We start from the raw sequence: 23,586 nt of genomic DNA, 5'->3' as shown, positions 1-23,586 counted from the left end.
TCATCATATATACATTCACATCAATAATCAATAATCATCATATATACATGCACATCAATAATCAATAATCATCATATATACATTCACACCAATAATCAATAATCATCATATATACATGCACATCAATAATCAATAATCATCATATATACATGCACACCAACAATCATTATAATCATCATATATACATGCACATCAATAATCAATAATCATCATATACATGCACATCAATAATCAATAATCATCATATATACATGCACACCAATAATCAATAATCATCATATATACATGCACATCAATAATCAATAATCATCATATATACATGCACACCAATAATCAATAATCATCATATATACATGCACTTCAATAATCAATAATCATCATATATACATGCACATCAATAATCATCATTAACAACATCAATCAGAATTAGAATTCTTTATTGATCCAATATAGAAACTGTTGGGTTGCAGTTGCTCACAGTAAAATTAAAGTAAAATTAACACAAAAAAAGGAAAATTTAAATAAATATATATTTTGTTATATATTAATTGTACATACATATACTACACATATATACCAACACTTTAGCTGTAAATTATAATGAAAAATATCAGTTACATAAAAACTAATCACATTTATAGTAAAACCATTGAATTATCATTATTATTGTAAATAAAACACCAGACTTATAAAGTAAATATAGAATTTATATAGTTATAAATCCATAAACAACAGCACAGATTTACTGCTCATTAAAACCCTCATGTTCTCAGAGACACCAGAATAACACAACCCCCAGAAATACTCATTCACTATCTTTCAAATTAATAACGAGATGAAAATGTAACATTTATAAATTACTAAAAGATAAAAAAGTAGATATTTTTACTCCTTTAGTAGTAAGTTGAGCATCTTTCTGATAAAAATAATATATTTATAAAAATATAATAATGTTGATTATAAGACAGAGGGATGGTGAGAGAGAAAGAGAGAGGGGCAGAGTGGGGGCAGGGAGAATCGCCATGTTGGTCAGAAAAGAGTTCGCTTTTTAACCTTTTTGGTCTCTGCGAATCTCCGTACGGCGCAGTGGGACAGCGGGAGTCTCGCGCGGCTCTGATGCGTGATTTCAGTGCGGAAGTGAAGCGGAACCGGAAGCCGGAGCGGGAGGCGGAGAAGCAGCGCGCGCGCTCAGTGTCGGGGTTACAGACAGTGTGAACGGAGTCTCGCGCCCCGAAACTCACAACAGGAGGAAGCAGCGGAGCTCGAGCGCCTTCACACACACCCACCCACACACCCACCCCCACCCCACAGCAGCGCGCGCGAGGAGGACTTCCGGTCATCGACCCGACTACAACAGCGCTGTGTCCATGCTAGGCTAATCACTGCTAACTCCGGTCTACAGATACACCGCACCTGCACGCGCTCACACACAACACAGTCCGGCCTGAGGGTGAGATCATAACACACACACACACACACACCACACCACACCACACCACACCACAGTCCGGGTAAGATTATACTACACAAAGTCCGGCCTGAGGGTGAGATTATACTAAATACACACACACAACACAGTACGGCCTGCGGGTGAGATTATACTACACACACACACACAACACAGTACAGCCTGCGGGTGAGATTACACCACACACACACACACACACACACACACAGTCCGGCCTGCGGGTGAGATTATACTACACACACACACAACACAGTACAGCCTGCGGGTGAGATTACACTACACACACACACACACACACACACAGAGTCCGGCCTGGGGGTGAGATTATACTACACACACACACACAACACAGTACGGCCTGCGGGTGAGATTATACTACACACACACACAACACAGTACGGCCTGCGGGTGAGATTATACACACACACACACACACACACACACACAGTCCGGCCTGGGGGTGAGATTATACACACACACACACACACACACACACACACACACACACAGTCCGGCCTGGGGGTGAGATTATACCACACACACACACACACACACAGTCCGGCCTGCGGGTGAGATTATACTACACACACACAACACAATCCGGCCTGCGGGTGAGATAATACCACACACACACACAGTCCGGCCTGGGGGTGAGATTATACTACACACACACACACAGTCCGGCCTGGGGGTGAGATTATACTACACACACACACACACACACACACACAGTCCGGCCTGCGGGTGAGATTATACTACACACACACAACACAATCCAACCTGCGGGTGAGATAATACTACACACACACACTACACCACACCACACCACACCACAGTCCGGGTAAGATTATACTACACAAAGTCCGGCCTGCGGGTGAGATTATACTACATACACACACAACACAGTACGGCCTGCGGGTGAGATTATACTACACACACACACACAACACAGTCCGGCCTGGGGGTGAGATTATACTACACACACACACACACACAGTCCGGCCTGCGGGTGAGATTATACTACACACACACAACACAATCCGGCCTGCGGGTGAGATAATACTACACACACACACACACACACACACACACAGTCCGGCCTGGGGTGAGATTATACTACACACACAACACAATCCGGCCTGCGGGTGAGATAATACACACACACACACACACACACACACACACACACACACACACACACACACACACACACACACACACACAGTCCGGCCTGCGGGTGAGATTATACTACACACACACAGTCCGGCCTGCGGGTGAGATTATACTACACACGCACACACACACACAGTCCAGCCTGCAGGTGAGATTATACTACACACACACACACAGTCCAGCCTGCGGGTGAGATTATACACACACACACACACACACACACACACAGTCCAGCCTGCGGGTGAGATTATACCACACACACACACAGTCCAGCCTGTGGGTGAGATTATACACACACACACACACACACACACACACACAGTCCAGCCTGCGGTGAGATTATACACACACACACACACACACACACAGTCCAGCCTGCGGGTGAGATTATACTACACACACACACACACACACACACACACAGTCCAGCCTGCGGGTGAGATTATACCACACACACACACACACAGTCCAGCCTGCGGGTGAGATTATACTACACACACACACACACACACACAGTCCAGCCTGCGGGTGAGATTATACTACACACACACACACACACACAGTCCAGCCTGTGGGTGAGATTATACTACACACACACACACACACACACACACACATTTATACACAGTGTTATTCAGAAAGTATTCAGATCATGTTTTTGTTTTATTCTCTACACTCAGTTCCCTGTAATGAAGTGAAAACAGAATTGTAGAAATATTTGTACATTTATTTATGTAAAAACTGTAATCATGTCTATAAGTATTCAGATCCTGTACAACATTGAGCTCAGGTACCGCTCATTTCTCTTGAACTTCACTGAGATGTTACCTGTTGAAAAGGTTATTAACTGGACATGATTTGGAAAAAGCACAGATAAAAGCATCCGAATACTTATGGACATGTATTTTTTTAAATGTTAATTGAAAACATTACACAGTTTTTAGAATTGTGTTCACTTTATGTATCATGCCTGCTTGGTTTAAAAATACATTTTTAATATATATTTATATTTATTTATTTATTCTAAAAATTTAAATTGATTTAAATTAAATAAATAAAAAAATCTAAAGTTTGTTAGACCCCATTTTGGTAATACAGGTGTGTGTGTGTGTGTGTGTGTTTTACATTTAATATTTAATTTTCTAAAGATATGTTCTTGACTTACGTATTTCATCATACTTTAAGAAATTTCTGCAAAATATATATTTATTCCTAAATGATGTAATTCTTTTATGAAATTCTTGAAGCTGTACATAAAAAGACTGTTGCTAAAAACAGTTGCGGCAGGAGGTAGCAGTGACTTCAAACATGCGCAGAACAAACCGTGTTTCTGGCTCGATCCAGTCACCACAGTGACAGTACATATTTGTACCACAACTTTTGACTATTACACCTCGTGTGTGTGTATAACAGGTATAGATATAAATAAATGTGTATATATGTATATGTTTATATATACACTGGAGATCAAAATTAGAAAACAATTTATAAACAATTGAACAATTGTGTGTGTGTGTGTGTGTGTGTGTGTGTGTATGTATATGTGTGTATGTATATATATATATATATATATATATATATATATATATATATATATATATATATATATATAATGAGGTTGTAATGGTACACAAAATTCGGTCCAATTTCAGTGCAGTTGGGGGGAAAAATGCAAAACAATTGCTTGTAATTTGTTTATTAACTTATTATTTTAACATTTGAGTTTAACATTTGAACAGTTTACAATGAATCAAATAATTTAATTAAAATGCTTGTTTGGTTATATTAAATGTAAAATATTTAAAAATGAAATATAATAAAATTAGTGCAATATGCTTTTATATCATGTTGTATGAGTAAGTTAAATTGGCACTAAATTGATTAAATAAATAGAAAAATTTAATTTAGTTTAGTTTTATTGGACCCCATTTGGGTAATACAGATGCTGTATGATCGTTATTTCAGCATACATTAACAAATGTTTCATTCCTTATATATATATATATATATATATATATATATATATATATATATATATAATATAAAAAAAAAAAAGGTTTTGTTTGTTTTCAAGTTTAATACAAAAAAAAAAAACCCCCCACACTCACAAAGTGTAAGGTGGACACTAAACAAACTTGAGGTCTGGAACTTAATATGTTCCAAAGGGAACTCAGATTTTGGAAATGTTACACAACTAAAAAGGGTTGCATTTTGGCCCTGTACCGAAGAATTTTGGTATGAATACGTGGGCCGTTACAGCCTGTGTGTATGTATATAATATATTTTCAGTATTAGTAAATACACCCCTCACATTTCAGCAACCATTTTATCTTCTCAATGGACAATACTATAGAACTGAGACGTGGATGTATTTAGAGGAGTCAGTGTGCAGCTTCCTCTGCAAGGCAGTTATCATCATAGTGGTGTGTTTGGGGTCGTTATTATTTTGGAAAACTGCGGTTTAACTCAGTTTACGAAAGGAAGAGCATGTTCTGCTTCAGAATCTCACAGTGTGTTTTGGAATTCATGTTTCCCTCAACGAACCGCAGCTCCCCAGTACCAGCAGCACTTGTGCAGCCCCAGATTATGATGCTGAAACCACCATGCTTCACTGTGAGCACTGTAGTAATTCATGCTCTTGGGCAGGTGGTTCTTCAGCAAATTATGGTCTTTCTTTAAACCCGCATTAGAGCTTCTGGGACGACAGCCTGCAAACCGACTTGTTGCGGTGTGTGGTGCAGACCGTCTGCAACCTCTAAAGCAATGCTGCAGATCTCATGCATCTGTCTTTTGAAGCAGCTTCTGCACCTGACGCACAGCACTAAGACTCTTTGATGGACCCTCGTGAGGTCTGTTTCGAGTGGGACCAGTCTTGGAAAACCTCTGTATGACACTGACCACTGCACTGTAACTGTAGTTTTAGGGTGATACTGTTCTTCTTACAGCCTCGGCATCTTAATTAAGAGCAACAATTCTTATTCTCAAATCCTCAGAGTCTTTACCGATTATTCTGAGCGGCGGGTTGACCGGATTATTCTGAGAGGTGGCTTGACGGGATTATTCTGAGCGGCGGCTTGGCGGGATTATTCTGAGCGGCGGGTTGACGGGATTATTCTGAGAGGTGGCTTGACGGGATTATTCTGAGTGGCGGCTTGGCGTGATTATTCTGAAAGGTGGCTTGACGGGATTATTCTGAGTGGCGGCTTGACGGGATTATTCTGAGTGGCGGCTTGGCGGGATTATTCAGCGGGATTATTCTGAGCGGCGTCTTGGCGGGATTATTCAGCGGGATTATTCTGAGCGGCGGCTTGGCGGGATTATTCAGCGGGATTATTCTAAGCGGCGGTTTGACGGGATTATTCAGCGTGATTATTCTAAACCTCAAACCTGTCCACTATTCACTTTTAGTACTGACTCCGCTCTTATTTTTTAGTCACAGTATGTGATCAGCTCTGGGACATGACTCCCACAGGTTATTTTAATATTCTTACCTGAATGTTTTGGAATTTGTTACTATAGAAATGTTTCTATAGAACGAGTGCATTCATGTAAATCCTCTCTACTGTCAGAGCTGCTGTAAAGAAAATGAATCAACATCCTCTGACCAATCAGAATTCAGCTGTACTGTGGAAGAAGTTTGTCAGGTTGTATATTCGGTGTCTCTCTCACAGCCTTCGTGGTGACGTTGAGAGCTCTGAGTGAAGAGCCAGACGCTGGACGGCTCATGACTTCAGACCAGGAAGGGAAAGATCTGTCTGAGCCAGAGGAGCAGCAGGAGCAGGAAGTGAAGAAGAAAGAGATTACTCTTTTGGTAAAGTATTTGTATTTCTTTTGTTAAATCTCTTCTGTTCTCTCTCTCTCTCTCTCTCTCTCTCTCTCTCTCTCTCTCTCTCTCTCTCCCAAAAACATTCTAGAGGATATTTTGGATCTGATTTTCTGCACATATAACGAGTCAGTATTTTAATGCTGACTATTAGAGCGTAGACTCGCTCAGAGCTGAGCCCATTCATCTCATCTCCTGCTGGTGGGATTAGGAGTTAGTGTTTGAGTGACAGCTCCATGTGAGGAACTCGTGCTAATTTAAATGTGCTATTTTGAGCATGGGGTGGGGGCTGAAGAACCATGTTGGACCTCACTTTCTTCTCCCCCTCTCTCTCTCTCTCTCTCTCTCTCTCTCTCTCTCTCGGTCAACCACGTTGAGAGGAGCTGCCTGAGGTTTGTCTGTGGGAAGAGTTTTATTTGAAAGTTTAAAATGGGGTGTTGTTTTAGTAAAGAGCTCAGCCCTAATTCTCTCAGTGAAAGAGCAAGTCTTCTTCAGACGTCTGTTACGGAGAGTTGCTCAGATCAGGCTGTTAAACGTTACTCTTCTGTGACCGGTCTGGACAGAGAACAGCGACCTGAGTGTGGCCAGACAAACAGAGCAGTGGATGTCGGGGGTGAGGTTTCCCCCACCAACCGCTCGGCGAGTCTCAGCACTATTGATAAGAAAAGCAGCAGTGTGCAGAATGGCACGGCGGTGTGGGACGGGTTTAAGGAGGATTCAGACATTCAGGCTCAGAGAGAGACGGCAGTGCTGAACTCTGTAAAGCAGAGGATCGCTGAAAATGCAGTAAAACGAGCCAACTGGTTCTGTGGAGAGGATTCTTCTCAATGTGAGAACACAACTGCAAACACAGGCTTACCAAATGGTCGTCATGTCAGAGCTTCACGTACTTCAGATGACATCAACTTAGAGGTCACCATCACGCAGTATCAGGATTGTGAGCATGCAAAGAGCAATCAGAAATCTGAACTTTTCTGTACAACGAAATATTCATATGATTACCTCCTTGATTCAGATGAGAAAAGATCTGATTTCCTGATATCAGAGAGCAGCATGAAAAGGAGAACCCAAAGCTTCTACAGCATTTGTTCCATTGATGCCGATGATCTCGGGAGCGAGAGTGAGCCAGCAGCCATGACGCATCCTCCAGTATTCGATCCTGCAGCTGTGTTTGCTAATACTGAACTCTTAATCAACACTTCTCTGAGTAAAGCTTTAGAAACATTTAATGGGACCAAAGAAACCCTAGCTGGTGAGGTGGTGTATGAAGATCTCCAAGCAGAAACGCTGTCTCCAAACATGGATCACGGGCTCCCTGACATCATCGGGGTGTCTTGTGCCGTGGGCACAGATAAAAACACAGTGCCAGAAAAATTTTCTTTTTCTCTTAAAGATGAATTGATGGAGAAAAAAGATGACCAAGGACACACACCACAACCACACGTCTCTGGATTACACAAGAGCATTGATGAAACCATTCCTGATCTGTTGGAAAGGAACAGCTGGCTCAGTGAGGGTGTGGTGGATCATCCACACGTGTGCTGTTCAAGTCAGACACGTGTTGACGTGGATGCAGAGTTGTTGCAAGTCTCCATGCTGGAAAGGACAGAAAGCAGTTGTGAAGTTTACCACTCAGAAACTTCAGTGCAAGAACCCAGAAGTGTCTCCTCGAAGGCAAGAAACCTGGATAATGAGGGGAATCATTCAAATAGCTGTGTCGACTGTAGAGAACCCAGACATGTTGAACCTGATGCAGAGGTGAACCTTGGTGTGACGATGGAAGCGTGGTATGAATCTCAGCCATGTTCTCCTGTAAATTCTCAGAATGACTCTGTGCAAGATGTATTGTGCTTTGAAATCTGCAGCAAGTCTCTGAATATTGATGATGAAGGTTCATTTTCAGAGACAGAAAGAGGTCTGAAGAGTGGAAGGTTGACCACAGATTGCAGTTCCCAAGACACTGACACGTTTAGTTTGAACACTAACTCTGCTGTTTCTCCTGTTAAAGACTGCGTGTCTGAACCAGACCTCACTGTATGCTCTTGTGTTGAAATGGATGTCATGACCACAGGACTTAAACCCAGATCTGATTTGATTTCACCTCAAAGCTTAAACTCTTTCACGTCAGATAACTCGGAACAGAGTAGTGATGGGCTTCAGCCCAAGACCGTTCAGACAGGGTCAGTTGATTATCTTGGGTTTGATGCAGATCCCCTGCTGACTTGCCACGATGCAGAAGAGAGAGAAATGAATCTTGGCATGGAGGTCACCGGTCACATTTCATCCAAAGAGCTGCCAGACGGATCTCCAGAATCGGAGATTGCAGGCGATCATGTAGTTACGAGTGAGAATTCTCTGACTATAAACTTTAACACTGATTACGATGATCGTCTCAAAGCTGATCAGAGTTTGGTGAAGGATTTCAATGAAAACATGTCTATGGTGCAGGAATCCTCCCCATCTCCTCTCACTGTCACTACATCTGATGCCACCTTCTTTGCTCACACCAGTCTTATGCAAAATACTTTACAAAACCATGAAGATCTCCAAATCGGCGAAAAAAGTATGTTTCCAGCTACAATTCAGGAAAGCTGTAACATAAAGGAAGAAGATGCATGCTACCTGAAAGAGAACGAGACCCTGATTAAAGCAGAATGCTTTTCGAAAGGACTGAATCAGGTGTTTTCGAGTATCTGTTCTAATAAAAAGGAACTGCAGAATTCTAAATTGATGGGTTTTGACTTTACTCTTTGCAGAAAAACTGATGAGCAAGTAATCCATTTATTTCTGGAAGGCAGCGGTGAAAACACAGCGCTGTCCGTCAACTCGTTTCATCATAACGATCCATGTGACTCATTCGAGAGCTCCACGTTGTCTAAAAACAGTAGACAGTGTGAGAGTGCTCATATTTCCACTCACACTCTCTTGGGAAAGGCTGAGCCTCAAAGCTCCTCTTATTTGTTCAGTCAAGAGCCCGAATCGACACATGTATATGTGCAGGATGTGCACATGACCAGCAGTGCAGAGCAGCAGGTGGTGATCGACTATGGAGTCCCTCTTGGGGGAACCATAACTCCAGTGTTTGAAATCGGAGATTCAGCACTTGCTTTAGAAGGTCATGATGGCCCAGATGGAGATGTGGCCTGCTTTGTGACGAGCAGACTTCGGGGATATCAGCTTGATGGGTTGCATGGTTCAGGTTCTAGTTGTAGTTTAACAGCTTCTGGAATGTGCCCTGTTCCCAGCTTCAGTGCTGCTGCTAAAGCTATTCCCCTCCCTATTGAACCTGACCAAGTGGACCTTCACGCCAGCACACCCTCTTATGAGATTCACATTCTCGGCTCAGATGCAGTCACTGTCCCGTTGCAGGCTGAAAATCCACAAAGTCTCACCTTTACTAATGAGTCAGAAAGAGAACGTGGTGTACTCAGCATGGTTTCTGATCTTCTCGGTAAATCGGAGGTAAATGAAGATGGAGACTGTAGCCATTTGCTGTCTGTGTGGGCTCGAGAGCCTGAGCTGGTGCCAGCGTGGCAGGGTCGTCTCCCTGAGGAAGGTCTGATGGGACTAAAGGGACAGAAGAAGGGTGGAGCAGATACAGCTGTAGACTCTGCGTGTGTTCAGGAGTTCACAGTGGCGTACCCATACAGCCTGTTAGTTTCTGATGGCGCGTGTGTGTGGAACTGGCAGAATGAATACGAGCAGCTTGTAAGTCTGCAACTGTGTTGTGCAGATTAATAATCTGGTGTGGGAAATTTTGCTGCCTAACTGAAGTAATTTATCCATCTTTCTTAGGAATCCACCAAGGTTTCGGACCTCAATCCTAACGCAAAAGCATGGGCCAGTTATATTCCTAACCAGGAAGTATCTGGACCGGCTTACACACACTGCCTCCAGTCATGGGTCGACTCCAGTGATAAAGGAAACACTGGCTCACAGGGTAAGCCTTCAAAAAGCCATCAGAGTTCATGATCAAATAGTCCTTATTTCATTTACCGTAATTTCCGGACTATTAAACGCACCCATATATAAGCCGCACACACTGAATTTTACAAAGATGTATATTTTGAACATAAATACGCTGCACCTGTCTATAAGCCTATAAGTCTACACTGAAACTAATAAACTTTACACAGGGTTTAATGAAAGACAGTGTCTGTTAAACGGCTTGTATCTAAACAGTAGCAGACCAAGAAAGTCATTGTTCACTGTCTTCCTCCTTCCTTTCACAACTATTTCTCTCGAGAGTTTATCTTTCAGCATCGTCGTGCATTTAAAAATCACCATCGGTGAATCTTTTCTCCCGATGCCGTGCAGCTCAGAACACAGGTGAAGTGTGTTTTCATGCCCGGTTGTTTTCAGCGTGACGAATGATTCTCATTTCCTATAGACAGTCCGAGTGAGCGGCAGGTCAAACATCAGAGGAACATCATCCATATTTATGATGTGGTGCGGCCCGATTCAGTTGGAGCGCATCTGATTTATTATAAAGAGTTTCATTGGTTCACCTGAACCCATTCTGCAATTTCATTGGTCTAATGTTATGGGGTTCAGTTTTTTGGCATGAAGTTTGTGAAACCGGGAAAAACCCAGGAAAAATCCATAAATTAGCCGCTTCATTGTTTAAGCTGCGGAGTTCAAAGAGTGGGGAAAAAAGTAGCGGCTTATAGTCCGGAAATACAGTAATCAGATTTTAATCTAAATAAATGCATTTTATACTGAATCTATCTCAAGATCATGGGGATTGGCTTTTATCTCTATTTTACTGTTATATACTTAGCTATCAGAGTTTGGTCATGCTGCATCATTCAACTAAATCATTCATCCAATTTCTCTATTACTCAAACCCGGATTTTATTCTTATTCGTTTACTCAAATGATTTATTACACAAGGGGTATTATACTGTTGAACTGTTCTATTTAATGTTAGGATTGTTACACAAGTCTTATTGTTGTTGTTATTAGGGGTTCAAATATGGAATGCTAAAACCCTATTTTTATTGTAGAGATTTGTGATATTATTTTTTTATTTCACCGTAAAACTGGTCGTGCAGACTAAACCATAAGGCCTAAAGAGTTAAAACTTGTCTAGATGGTAGAGCTCAATTAGGGGAGAGAGGAAGTATCACCCCAGTTAGCCAAAGGGGGCGCTACAGTCCAAAAAACCTAATTTCACATTTTTGGCCATCGCTTGTACAAGGTTTATCGTAGACTCAAAACTTTCAGATGCTTCGAATCCTTGGGTTTGAACAAAGAACATATTGACGTATTTGCTCTACAAAGTTCGGTTTTTCCGTAAAATTGAGTTATGTTAAAAACATACTTTTGCAAACCACTCCTAGGTTTGACGCACCATTGGAACGAAACCTGTGTAGCCATGTTCAGTACACAGGGATTGTTAATTATCAAAAAACTTTGAACTTTCAACTCACAATCGCAAAGGCTCACCAAAACCTAGGCGTAGCTACTTTTTTTTTTTTTTTTTTTTAAGACTGTCAGTACCGGAATGAGAGATCTTCATTCCTCGAAACTTTGGTATATGCTAAACCTTCCGTAAAATAAAAAAATTGCATAGCTTTGCCACTCGGTGGCTCTAAACCAGGAAAACTCTTCATGCTGAGCAATTTTGCCTGAAGGACCACTGCTGTCAATCAAATCCTTCATTAAATATTCTTAATTATGTTGAAAACATACGGTTGCTAACTACTCCTAGTCTTTTCTTCTAATCGAAAACAGCTCGGTTCAGAAATGTTTGCTGGACAGTTGTCGTCGTCGTCTTCTTTCTTCTCCCATTAGGGGTCGCCACAGTGGATCATCCGTCTCTATACCCCCTGTCTTCTACATCTGCTTCTTGCACCCCAACTACCTGCATGTCTTCTTTCACCACATCCATAAACCTCCTTCTTGATCTTGCTGGACAGTGCCTATCAGTAATTATCGAAAAAACATTGCACTTTCTACTCAGTATTCAAAGGGTCACCAAAATGTTCAAAGTAGGCGGGTCTCTTTAACTCATTTAAATGACTTTAACTCATGAATGAAATAAGCTATCTTTACCAAACTTGGTGGACGTTTCCATGAGCTCAATCTCTGGTCAAATATAAAAAATGCATATTAAATTAAAAAAATGGCTTATTACGCTATTGTTCATCTGATCGACTTTATACTTGCAACGTAGTGTCTGTCCAATGTGCTTATCTTAAACATGGTCACCATCTGCCTATTACGTGTGAGCACCTGTTAGACAACGTTACAGAAGGCGTATTACAACGAAACTCTGTGGGTATGTTCCTCATGTCTTTTTCCTTATGACCTTCAGTGCCTCATTTGCTTGAAACCCGCTAATCGCTGCTTGCAGCTATATTTTTATTATTATTAATATTATACATTAATAATTAAGGATCCTGATATAACAATAATTGGGATTGTCTTTATAAAATTAATTATTTCTGAACATCTCCATAGAGATTATTTTTAATTTGTAATATATTAAAGTGGTTCCTGTTTGCTAATGTTTGAGATGTCATTGTCCTTTGTTTCCAGGTGATGTCTCCAGCACTGACTGTGAGAAATGGAATGAAGAACCACCTATCTCAGTAGGACTGCATTCAGCAGGACCACCAGAACCTGTGGACATGGAAGCAGCAGACAATCAGTTATTTACTGACTTACAGCAAGACTCCAATATAAAGGGTACCGACGCCACTCACCCACACCCCCACAGGGTACCGACGCCACACACCCACAGGGTACCGACGCCACTCACCCACACCCCCACAGGGTACCGACGCCACGCACCCACACCCTTACAGGGTACCGACGCCACACACCCACAGGGTACCGACGCCCCCACAGGGTACCGACGCCCCCACAGGGTACCGACGCCACGCACCCACACCCCCACAGGCTATCGACGCCACGCACCCACACCCCCACAGGGTACCGACGCCACGCACCCACAGGGTACCGACGCCACGCACCCACACCCCCACAGGGTACCGACGCCACGCACCCACACCCCCACAGGGTACCGACGCCACGCACCCACAGGGTACCGACGCCACGCACCCACAGGGTACCGACGCCACGCACCCACACCCCACAGGGTACCGACGCCACGCACCCACACCCCACAGGGTACCGACGCCACGCACCACAGGGTACCGACGCCACGCACCCACAGGGTACCGACGCCACACACCACAGGGTACCGACGCCACACACCCACAGGGTACCGACGCCACACACCCAGAGGGTACCGACGCCACACCCCCACAGGGTACCGAGGCCACGCACCCACGCACCCACAGGGTACCGACGCCACACACCCACGCACCCACAGGGTACCGACGCCACGCACCCACAGGGTACCGACGCCACGCACCCACAGGGTACCGCCACACACCCACGCACCCACACCCCACAGGGTACCGCCGCCACACACCCACACACCCACAGGGTACCGACGCCACGCACCCACAGGGTACCGACGCCACACACCCACAGGGTACCGACGCCACACACCCACAGGGTACCGACGCCACACACCCACAGGGTACCGACGCCACACACCCACACACCCACAGGGTACCGACGCCACACACCCATTGTTCCGGATTTCCCTGTGCACCTGGAGTTCATAACATCAGTTTAAATTTTTTGTGTATTTGAGTAGGAAGTGATGCTTCAGATGCCTCAAAGCAGCAGGAAGATTTCCGAGAGCAGCTGAAGGCTACACTGGAGTTCTGCCTCTCCAGGTAATCATCTTGATGGAGTTCAGTGTTTGAGCGGTGGATTTGTGTGTTTAAGTCCAGTGCTGGTTTTAATCTTTACTTTAAGGCTTTTTGTCTCTTGTTTTTATAAAGCTTGGGATTAGGAACCATGTGTAACTCTTTAATGGATTAGACCTGCTCCATAATGTAATATATTTAGAAATCTGCTTCTGAATTGTATAATGTTGGCTTCAGAATCATTGGCACGTTTGATGAAAGTTTATGGAAAAAAATAAAAACCTAAGAATTTGGAGAAGTTCTGCACTGAGGAATGTTTCAGGTTCCTCACTTTCCCCCTACTGGAAATTAGTTATGTTGCTGAAGCGAGGAGACCCTGCTGAGGTGCCAAGGGTTAAATTTCACTTTAATATTTAGTTTGAGATTAAACCATATACAGTAAAATCCCCATAATTCGTTCTTGAAAATTGCTCGTATCTCCGTTTGCTCGTACTATAGGCTGCTCGTACAACGGGGTTTTACTGTAACATGATTTTCCATTCCTTCTCCCATCTTTATAAAGGGTGTCAATACTTTTGAAACTGTCTTTAGGCTTAGTGAAGTTATTGTTCCTCCGTTTCTACAGTGTCTTTGTACAGATTGTAACTGATTTGATTGGTTTGATGCTTCATCACTGTATTGACTTTGTTTATAATGGAGTTATAAGAAGCAGCAGTGGAGATGTGTCTGAGTGTGTAGGAGGTTCTGTACCAACATTAGGCTTTATAGAGAGTTTATTGTGGCTCCTCTTTTCTCATCTTTTAGGGAGAATCTCGCCAACGACATGTACCTCATCTCTCAGATGGACAGCGATCAGTATGTTCCCATCGTGACTGTAGCTAACCTCGATCAGATCAAGAAGCTCAGCACAGATGTGGAGCTTATTGCAGATATTTTAAAGAGTACGTCGTCATCACCAGTGATTATAAATATTCTTTTCTCTAATGTTCTCATTTGACTTGGGGTTTGTTTTTTTTCTCGGCAGCACTTCCTCTTGTGCAAGTGGATAAATGTGGTGAAAAAGTGCGACCAAATCAGAATCGCTGCATCGTCATTCTTAGAGAGGTTCCTGAAGCCACTCCTATTGAGGTGAACGTGATCCTCTGTGTCATAATAACGACCCTGTCTGTGAAAACTTTTTGTATAATGATTGTTTTCCTTTTTTAGGAAGTAAAATTGCTCTTTACGAGTGACAAATTACCCAAATTTGTCCGCTGTGAGTTTGCCTATAACGATAACTGGTTTATTACTTTCGAGTCAGAAGCAGATGCACAGCTGGTAAACCTGATCTATTCTTCTCCTTCTATTTACTTTATACATTTTGGTCTATTGTTTGATTCTAGAATTGTTTTATGTGTTCAGGCGTATCAGTATCTCAGAGAGGAAGTAAAGACTTTCCAAGGAAAGCCTATAAAGGTGAACTTAATCACAGTGTGTCTGTTCTAATAAAATGGTTGCATTACTTTTTAGAGGAAATAAAATCATTATCATTTCAAATTGATTCTAGGCGAGGATCAAGGCCAAGGCCATCGCTGTCAACACTTTTGTACCAAAGAATGGATACAGGCCTGTGGATATGTCCTCGAATGTGCAGCAGCGCTTTACCTCCTACTACATCCCTCCTGCGTTTGGGGCGCAGCAGCAGTTCTCGCCATTTTACAGATTGGTCACCCATCAGGGCTGGTCCACCACACAGGGCTACTTAGATCCCAGTCTGGTCAGTATTACACTCCTAAACCAGCACATGTTCCATACTGCACATCAAACTATAAATCATTAATTTGTACTGTCAATATTTGCCATGCGTGTCCATCCCTGTCTAGATTTATGTTTATACATATATTCTCTATAGTTTATACTTTTTTATTTATCCACTTTTATTTTATATCCTTAAATTCTATTCCATTTTTATGTGACAAAGTTTGAACTTGAACATGTCTTACATTTACACTGAAAATGAGTTGAATGCTGGTGATGAGTATAACTCTGTATCACACCGTGTTCTGAAGTGGGTTAGTTTCCTATAACAGCATGTCCTCAAGTGTGTTATTCCTTCTTGTGTACATCAGTGTTTAGTTCCTTTATTATGTATATTAGTGTTAAACCCACTGTCAATCAGTACTGTAATCATTTCTTCTGTATATTAGGTGACTCCGTTCACTAACCGTGGATTCATCAATGGCTTTACTGGATCTCCTACTTTTAAATCACCCACAGCACCTTTAACTGCCCGAGCGTTCCAACCGAGGACCCGGTAACAGACTTCTCCTGTACATTTAGTCAACACATGGATCACTCTTACTCCTTTTTTCTTAGTGTGTGTGTGTGTGTGTGTGTGTGTGTGTGTGTGTGTGTGTGTGTGTGTGTGTGTGTGTGTGTGTGTGTGTGTGTGTGTGTGTGTGTGTGTGTTCAATCTTTGTAGGAACCACAGCAATAAGAGCCACATACGACCCTCCACACCAGCTGCAGAACGAGGAACTGCTTTACTCGAGAACCCTGGTTCCTTCACTAATTCCACAGAGCGCATTCTCAACGGGACCCGAGCATCTCACACGCATCCTCTGGGCAGCCGGCCAAGATTATCCAGCGCCCCGAGTTACCCCCGGAGGGAGCAGGTCGGGAGCGGACGCATGGAGACAAATGGAGCAGATTTCTCACCTGTCATGGGGAGAGGGAGGTAAACCATCTCACTTGCTGCTGACATGATCATTTCATGTGTGATTTAAAGCGATGCTTTTCACTGAACGGTTGTTAATAAATGTGCTCCAATCTGATTTTCTGGGGTTTTTTTGTTTTTGAAGGAGAAATGGCTTCGGCTACAAGAAGAGGAGAGAAGAGAGGTTCACAGTAAGTCATCTGGATGATTAAGATCTTGTAGCTGTTGTGTAGCTGTTAGTAGGTCCAGCTCTATAGATTTGCGTTGGTTTTACAGAAAGCGTCCACACAGTCGCCTCCTCCATCTCAGGAGCGTGCACCTTCTCCGAGTTTCGAGCTGGGACTATCGAGTTTCCCACCCCTGCCTGGTGCTGCTGGGAATCTCAAACCTGAAGTGAAGATTGAGAACAGCCTAGAGAGCAGACTGTCTGACATAGTCACCGGAACGGCTAAAGACAAGGTCTCTTCTCTTCTCTGCTCTTCTCTGCTTTGCTCTGAAACCAGTGTTCTAGGGTAACATCATGTGAAACAACCAATACAACAGCAATTTTTTTTGTTGTAGGTGCAGGTGTGTGCATGTGTGTATTGTATAAATAAATAAAATACACACACATGCATACACAATAAATATACAATAAATAAGTTGTAGTTTATAAGGTCCTTAGTTCTGTACAGGAGCAGTGCTGTTGATCAACACACCCTGATATGTGTTAGTGAGTGTCATGTGATCCTTTTTTGATAATTTCTTAGAGCAGGAATCTTTCCAATGAAAATAAAACAGCTATTTAGGAATGAATTAGGCCACCATGGTCCTGAAGATTTTGATAGCTGGTTTTCTGTGTATAGTTTTTGCGTCCAAATGTTTTGTGTTGATGTTCTCATTGCCACAGTTTATTGAAGGTTTTTTTTTTCTCAGCCTGTAAATAAAGATGCAGTGAGCAGCTGTGTGACTTCAGCAACCCACAGAGAAACACCACAGACTGTTCATCCTGTTCCTCAGCCTGCAGTGGAGCAGCAGATCCCACTGTCTCCCACCTACAAACTCAGGTTTGTTCTGTTTTGAATTGTGTACCAGTCCGTTCACCTGGACCACAAGCAGATGATTTCATGTCATATGCACGTGTTTAATAATCTAAATAAGACCTGATGGTACTTTTCAGTATTTTATTTAGTTTATTTAATAAGTATTTTTTTTGCTTAATGTGGTGAAATTTTAATCTGCAGCTTGGTGAAGTCACAGGAAGTAAAGCAGAAGGAGACGAGTTCACCTGCAGAGAAACCCGCAGTGTCCGATCCTAAATGTCTAACTCCAGTCCCGATTACTCCAACTGCAGTGAGTGTGAGACGCAGTAAAATACCCAACATCTGTTGATCAGAGTTTCACTCATTTATTGTGATGAACCTCTGAAGATGTTTAACTTTATTTTCTTGTGTATTAGAAGAGTAGTAATTAAAATGTCATCATAATTCATTATTGAAGTTTTCATGCTATACTGTACATGTGATCACTCAGGAGCCCCGAAAGCCCAGTTATGCTGAGATCTGTCAGAGGATACGAGAGGCACCGACACAGCAGCCACCAGAGTCCAAACCCACCACCACTTCTTCCTCCACTGAAGAAACCTCCTCACTTGACTCTGCAGAAGCCAAACCTGCACCTCACCGAGTGTAAGAGGTGTGGAGGTGTCGGCAGGGGGCGGAGTCACGGCACCTCAGTCCTGAGAGTCCAGCACTAACTGAGGAGCGAAAACTCGGTCGGTCGAAACACTCGGTACCTTCTCTCGGCCCGGCCCGGCCCGGCTGCATGTGCACATACTGAACACTGACACTGGAATCAGGGCTACAGATGAGTGCACTGGTGGTGCATGAGGGTTCTCAGTTCTTTCTACTTTTACCCCGTTGTCATTTACCACACCTTTATTCGGGTTGCGATGTGGTGTTTTTGTGGAAATGGTGGAGACGGTGAAATAAATTTAACTGCACTGTCACACAGATGAAGCTTTTTTTTTTTTTTTTTTTATTTAACTCTTTTTAGGCAGAAGTTGGGAATTTTTGTTGTTAAAGACCGAACTAGTGCTGGTAGTGAGTACAGACTGAAAATAATGCTGATCTGAATTTTCAGACATTTTTCTTTCTTTTTTCTTTTTTAAATCAGAATGTATATAATTTTGTAACCCCAGTGTCCTGGCACTAACACACTGGTCTGATTCTTTTTCTCTTTTTTGCACCAGACTGAACTCTCAGTGCTGTGATGACCGTCTGATTCAGTCTGATTTGTGTTTAGTTTTAATGTATGCGTTGCCACTGGAGTAGCTTTCTGAGCTCTGATTATTTTTTTAACCAGCACAAACATGAAATTTTTTTTAATCATTTGTACTGATGTGGTAAAGTAGTTGGTGTAACTGTTACCCTGTCCTGTGTGCATGCCTTTTTATGTCCGACTTATTTTCCTTTTTTCTTTTCCTCTTTTCTTTTTTTTTTTTTTTTTTTTTTTTTTAAAACCACTTTTAATATTTTCTGCTTTTCCATGTGGCTTTAGCGTGTACTGAGCCTGTGTGTGTAACAGACGTCTATAAGAAATTCTCACACTTTATAAACAAACCGTAACACAACAGGCTCTGCTTCTTACATGACTGACACAACACGCATACTCTGTGTGTGTGTGTGTGTGTGTGTGTGTGTGTGTGTGTGTGTGTGTGTGTGTGTGTGTGTGTGAGAGAGAGAATACATCTGTCTTGTTTGGTCTAGAACAATACAGCATGCTTTGCAGGTGTGTTGTGCAGGTGTGATGCTCCACCTCATCACTTTCTGTTCCATATCTCAGTAAGAGGAACCATTAACGAGAATCATCTTTGTATCTTCATATGCTCAGGAGTGTGTTATTTGTAAAACCTATGTTACTCCTTCAGCCTGCTACAGTCATGTGGCGTATCTCCTCTAACAGTCACATCTTTCCAGAAGCTTCTCTTTCATTTCATCGTTCATGTGTTCAGTTTGTTTTTGGCTCCTGATGAATATTTTGTTTTTGGTTTGTTTTCGGAGCTTAATCCTGTGTTTTTGTCTTCCTACAGTGTGGAGCTCATCACACAGCTTAGACATCCTTATTCTCCTGCACTGTAATCTCCTATTAATATGTACTGTTCAGTCTGTAATCCAGATGTTCTCAACATCCTCCTACTCACAAACAGATACAGGTCTGATTCAGAAACACCTTTATAGTTAAACATTGTTCCACAAATTGAATTTTTTAACATGAAAAATGTTTCTGCCTTAACTTTTTTAGAAGCGTGTGTTCATTTCCAAAAGTTCTCAGCCTGAGTTACTGCGTTTCTGAAGCACCTTCAGGTTTCAGTTCCGTTTTTTCTCTCTTTCGTTATTCTTTTTACTTTGCGCTTCTGGTCAGAACTGTAATGTGTGCACTTGGAAATGTGTGTTCTCACTGTACAGATGTAAATATTTGGGGTAAAGATGGTACATTATTGGTTAAAAGCAAGATGTATTAAAATAAATGTTCATGGGAAACCGGATGTGTGATGGTGCCAATGTTTTCCTGAAAACACATTTTCATCACAAGGTGGTGTAGTGAACGTGTTTGGACTTAATTTTAACACCATTCATGTTCTACAAACTTCAATGTTTAAAAATCACAGGGTTTATTATGTCAGGATCCACATTCTACAGCTGGTCGGTCTGATCTACTGTATGATTGGACACTAGAAGCTCTTGGGCGTGTCACTGGGTCCATCACCCCATCCAGCTGTAGCTTTTTTTAGAAAAGTGTCTGTATTGTGTCTGAAGTGTCGGTTACTCCATATTAATCTCCTGTTGTATAAATACAGAATCTCAGTTCAGCTGCTTTACTGAAAATCATATTGTGTATTTATATTTCTCCCAATGCAGCTTATTCTCACACACACACACACACACACACACCACACTATATGGTTGAGTTGTTGGTAGACACACAGCAAAGGCATCTTTAAATTGGCTTTTATGATCATTGTTTTTCCTGAGATAAACTAACAGAGCCTTTAACAGTGTCAGTTTTATTCTAAATCAGATCCTGGGTTTTTGGCACGTGAAATGGGTTTTTGGCACGTGAGTGATTCATGTGTTGGGTCAAAGTGTTTCTACATGGCAGGTTACTTTCTTTTCCAGGTCACTGTAAACTAGTGTATTTATGAAGAGATGTGCAGTATCTGTTTTCTCAGGTTTCTCCCACACACAGCGCACTGGGATTGATTTTGGTTGATCATTTTTACCTCCGTGTAACAGGTGAAAGTCAAACCCAGGCATTGGTGTTGCACGAGTCCGGTTGCGCTCAGTCCCGGTCACGAGCCCGGATTAATGTGGAGGGTTGTGTTATGAAGGACATCCAGCATAAAATGTCCCAAATCAAATACGCTGATCATAAACCTGAATTTCATACCGGATCGCTTGAGGCCACCACAGGTATTGTTAGCCAACAGGGTACTGGTGGAGGCGATTCTGAAGGAAGAGTACAGTAAGAGTGTAGTGGAGGTAAAGACAGTTTCTGATGGTGATGATCGTGAAGCTGGAAGTTGAAGGGGTCATTTAACCACCAGATGTTGGTTAAATGATCATGGTGTTGGTGTGCTTGACTGGAGCAAACTCACCAGACCTGAACCCCATAGAGAATCTCTGGCGTATTGTTAAGAGGAATATGAGAAACGAGACCAATAAATGCAGATGAGCTGAAGGTCACTGTTAAACAAACCTGGGCTTCCACACCACCTCAGCAGTGCCACAGTCTGATCTCCTCCCTGCCACAGTCTGATCTCCTCCATGCCACGCCCAATTGAGGCAGTAATTAAAGCAAAAGGAGCCACGACCAAGTATTGAGTACAGAGACAGTAAATAACATACTTTCCAGAAGACCAACAATTCACTCAAAAATATTTTTTGCCTGGTCTTATGATCTCATTTGTTGAGATGTGAATTGGTGGGTTTTTGTTAAACGTGAACCAAAATCATCACAATTAAAAGAAATAAACACTTGAAATATATCAGTGTGTGTGAGGAATCTATATAATAAACCAGATTTACTTTTTCTATTGAATTACTCAAATAAATCAACACTTAAATGATATTCTCATTCACTGAGATGCTTCTGTATGTTCTATGTAGGAGATGCAACCTGAAGGAGATTGGAGACTGTAAGGTGTTGGCAGTGGACAGTGTAGCTAGACAGCACCGGATGGTGGTCTGTAGGATGGTTTTGGAGGTGAAGAAGAAGAGGAGGAGAGTGAGGACTGAAAGAAGATGATGATGGTGGAAACTGAAGGAGGAAGACTGTAGTGTGAGGTTCAGGGAAGAGGTCAGACAGGAGCTCGGTGGTGATGAAGAGGTGCTGGATGAACAGGATTACAAATGAGTTTATTAGAGCCATGTATTGGAGACAAAGTGAGAGAGGGTAGATTGAGATGGTTTGGTTGTGTACAGAGGAAGGAATTGGGGAATATCGTAAGAAGAATGCTGAGGATAAATCCACCAGGCAGGAGGAAAAGAGAAAGGCCAAGGAGGAGGTTTACGGATGTGGTGGATGTGGTGAGGGGAAGACATGCAAGTGGTTAATTGAAAGAGGCAGCTGTAGAGGACAGAGTAGTATGGAGACAGATGAACAGCTGAAAGAAGAAGAAGAAGAGGAAGCTGCAGGTGAAAGCCTGAACTCACACCAAGATCAGTATAACAGCACACACCTGGGTATCAGGACACACCTGTCAGTCACGTGCTCCAATAAATGCAGATCTCATGAATTGGATCTGAAAATCAGTTTGTTTTTCTTTCTGTATCACTACTAAACTCTCTCTCTCCCTCCTTCCTTCGCTTTCTCCCACTCCCCCCTCTCTCTGTTGCCCCCTGTTGGTTGTTGGTGAAATTACAGGCTCGAGGCTTTGCGTCACGCGCGAAGGTGACGGTTGAGGAGGCAGGGAGACGCGCGCGCCGCTGACAGCCCACAACGCAGCTCGAGCCGTTACAGTGGAGAGTCACGCGCTCCGGTATGGCGGCGTCTCATTAAAGATCCACAGCGACACACGGTGCAGACCTTCAGCTCCGAGACACACCGGAATCCGTGATTTATCTCACCAGAGCGCGAGACACTGGTCAGAGAGAGGGAGAGGGAGGAGAGAGAGAGAGAGAGAGAGAGAGAGAGAGTTACTGAGATTAAACACGGACAATGGCGGATCGTGATGCTCTGCCGCTTCCTCTGGAGGTGAGGGCGAGACTGGCGGAACTGGAGCTCGAGCTGTCGGAAGGTGAGTCGCTCTGATTACAATATTATTTAATGTTATAATAAAGAATGTGGTGTGGAGGCCGCTCCCCCTCCCTCCCCGCCCACCCCGTGCCCAGATGTTTGCGGGCGGCGCTGCTGCAGGACTCCGTCTGCGGAGCATCGCGCGGCGCTTTGAGGAGAAAAATCGGCCTCACGCTTTTATCTTCCGTTTCTTTCCTCCTGCATGTCTTTGTTACATTTCCCCGCAGCGACCTTCAGTAACTACACACACACACACACACACACACAGAAAAAAATCCAGTTCCCCCGCATTTATAATGATTTATTCCGAGCGGAGAAAGAGAAAGGTCTGATCTCATCTCCATTCACAAATAAACTTCCTCATACTGCTGCATAAAGCTGTACAAAAGCATAAAGTGTGTGTGTGTGTGTGTGTGTGTTT

At 42.8% G+C, this 23,586-nt stretch overlaps 2 protein-coding genes across 3 annotated transcripts in view; both read left to right on the top strand.

The window, feature by feature from the left end:
• Positions 1–1,127: 1,127 nt before the first annotated feature.
• On the top strand, positions 1,128–20,415 carry larp4b (La ribonucleoprotein 4B). Of its 2 annotated transcripts, XM_046833658.1 has the most exons (17): positions 1,128–1,450; positions 6,313–6,452; positions 10,260–10,404; positions 13,008–13,157; positions 14,140–14,221; positions 14,999–15,135; positions 15,219–15,322; positions 15,401–15,511; positions 15,596–15,649; positions 15,741–15,950; positions 16,381–16,487; positions 16,656–16,910; positions 17,035–17,080; positions 17,166–17,348; positions 17,805–17,935; positions 18,113–18,221; positions 18,402–20,415. In XM_046833658.1, the coding sequence occupies exons 2-17, from the start codon at positions 6,366–6,368 to the stop codon at positions 18,558–18,560; spliced, it is 2,070 nt and encodes a 689-aa protein (XP_046689614.1). In that variant the 5' UTR covers positions 1,128–1,450; positions 6,313–6,365; the 3' UTR covers positions 18,561–20,415. The 2 variants fall into 2 exon arrangements, with proteins under 2 accessions (XP_046689614.1, XP_046689615.1); XM_046833659.1 differs by lacking the exons at positions 1,128–1,450; positions 6,313–6,452; positions 10,260–10,404 and adding an exon at positions 11,973–12,747.
• Positions 20,416–22,791: 2,376 nt separating this feature from the next.
• The window catches only part of dip2ca (disco-interacting protein 2 homolog Ca), a 60,531-nt gene continuing 59,736 nt past the window's right edge, over positions 22,792–23,586 (top strand). The window contains exon 1 of the mRNA XM_046833625.1: positions 22,792–23,166. Coding sequence (XP_046689581.1) covers positions 23,088–23,166 — 79 coding nt within the window. The 5' untranslated portion in view covers positions 22,792–23,087. The remainder of the gene's footprint in view (positions 23,167–23,586) is intronic.

The sequence above is a fragment of the Silurus meridionalis genome, chromosome 21 (assembly GCF_014805685.1).
Source record: "Silurus meridionalis isolate SWU-2019-XX chromosome 21, ASM1480568v1, whole genome shotgun sequence".
Taxonomy (NCBI): domain Eukaryota; kingdom Metazoa; phylum Chordata; class Actinopteri; order Siluriformes; family Siluridae; genus Silurus; species Silurus meridionalis.
This window is presented reverse-complemented; position numbering and strand designations above follow the sequence as displayed.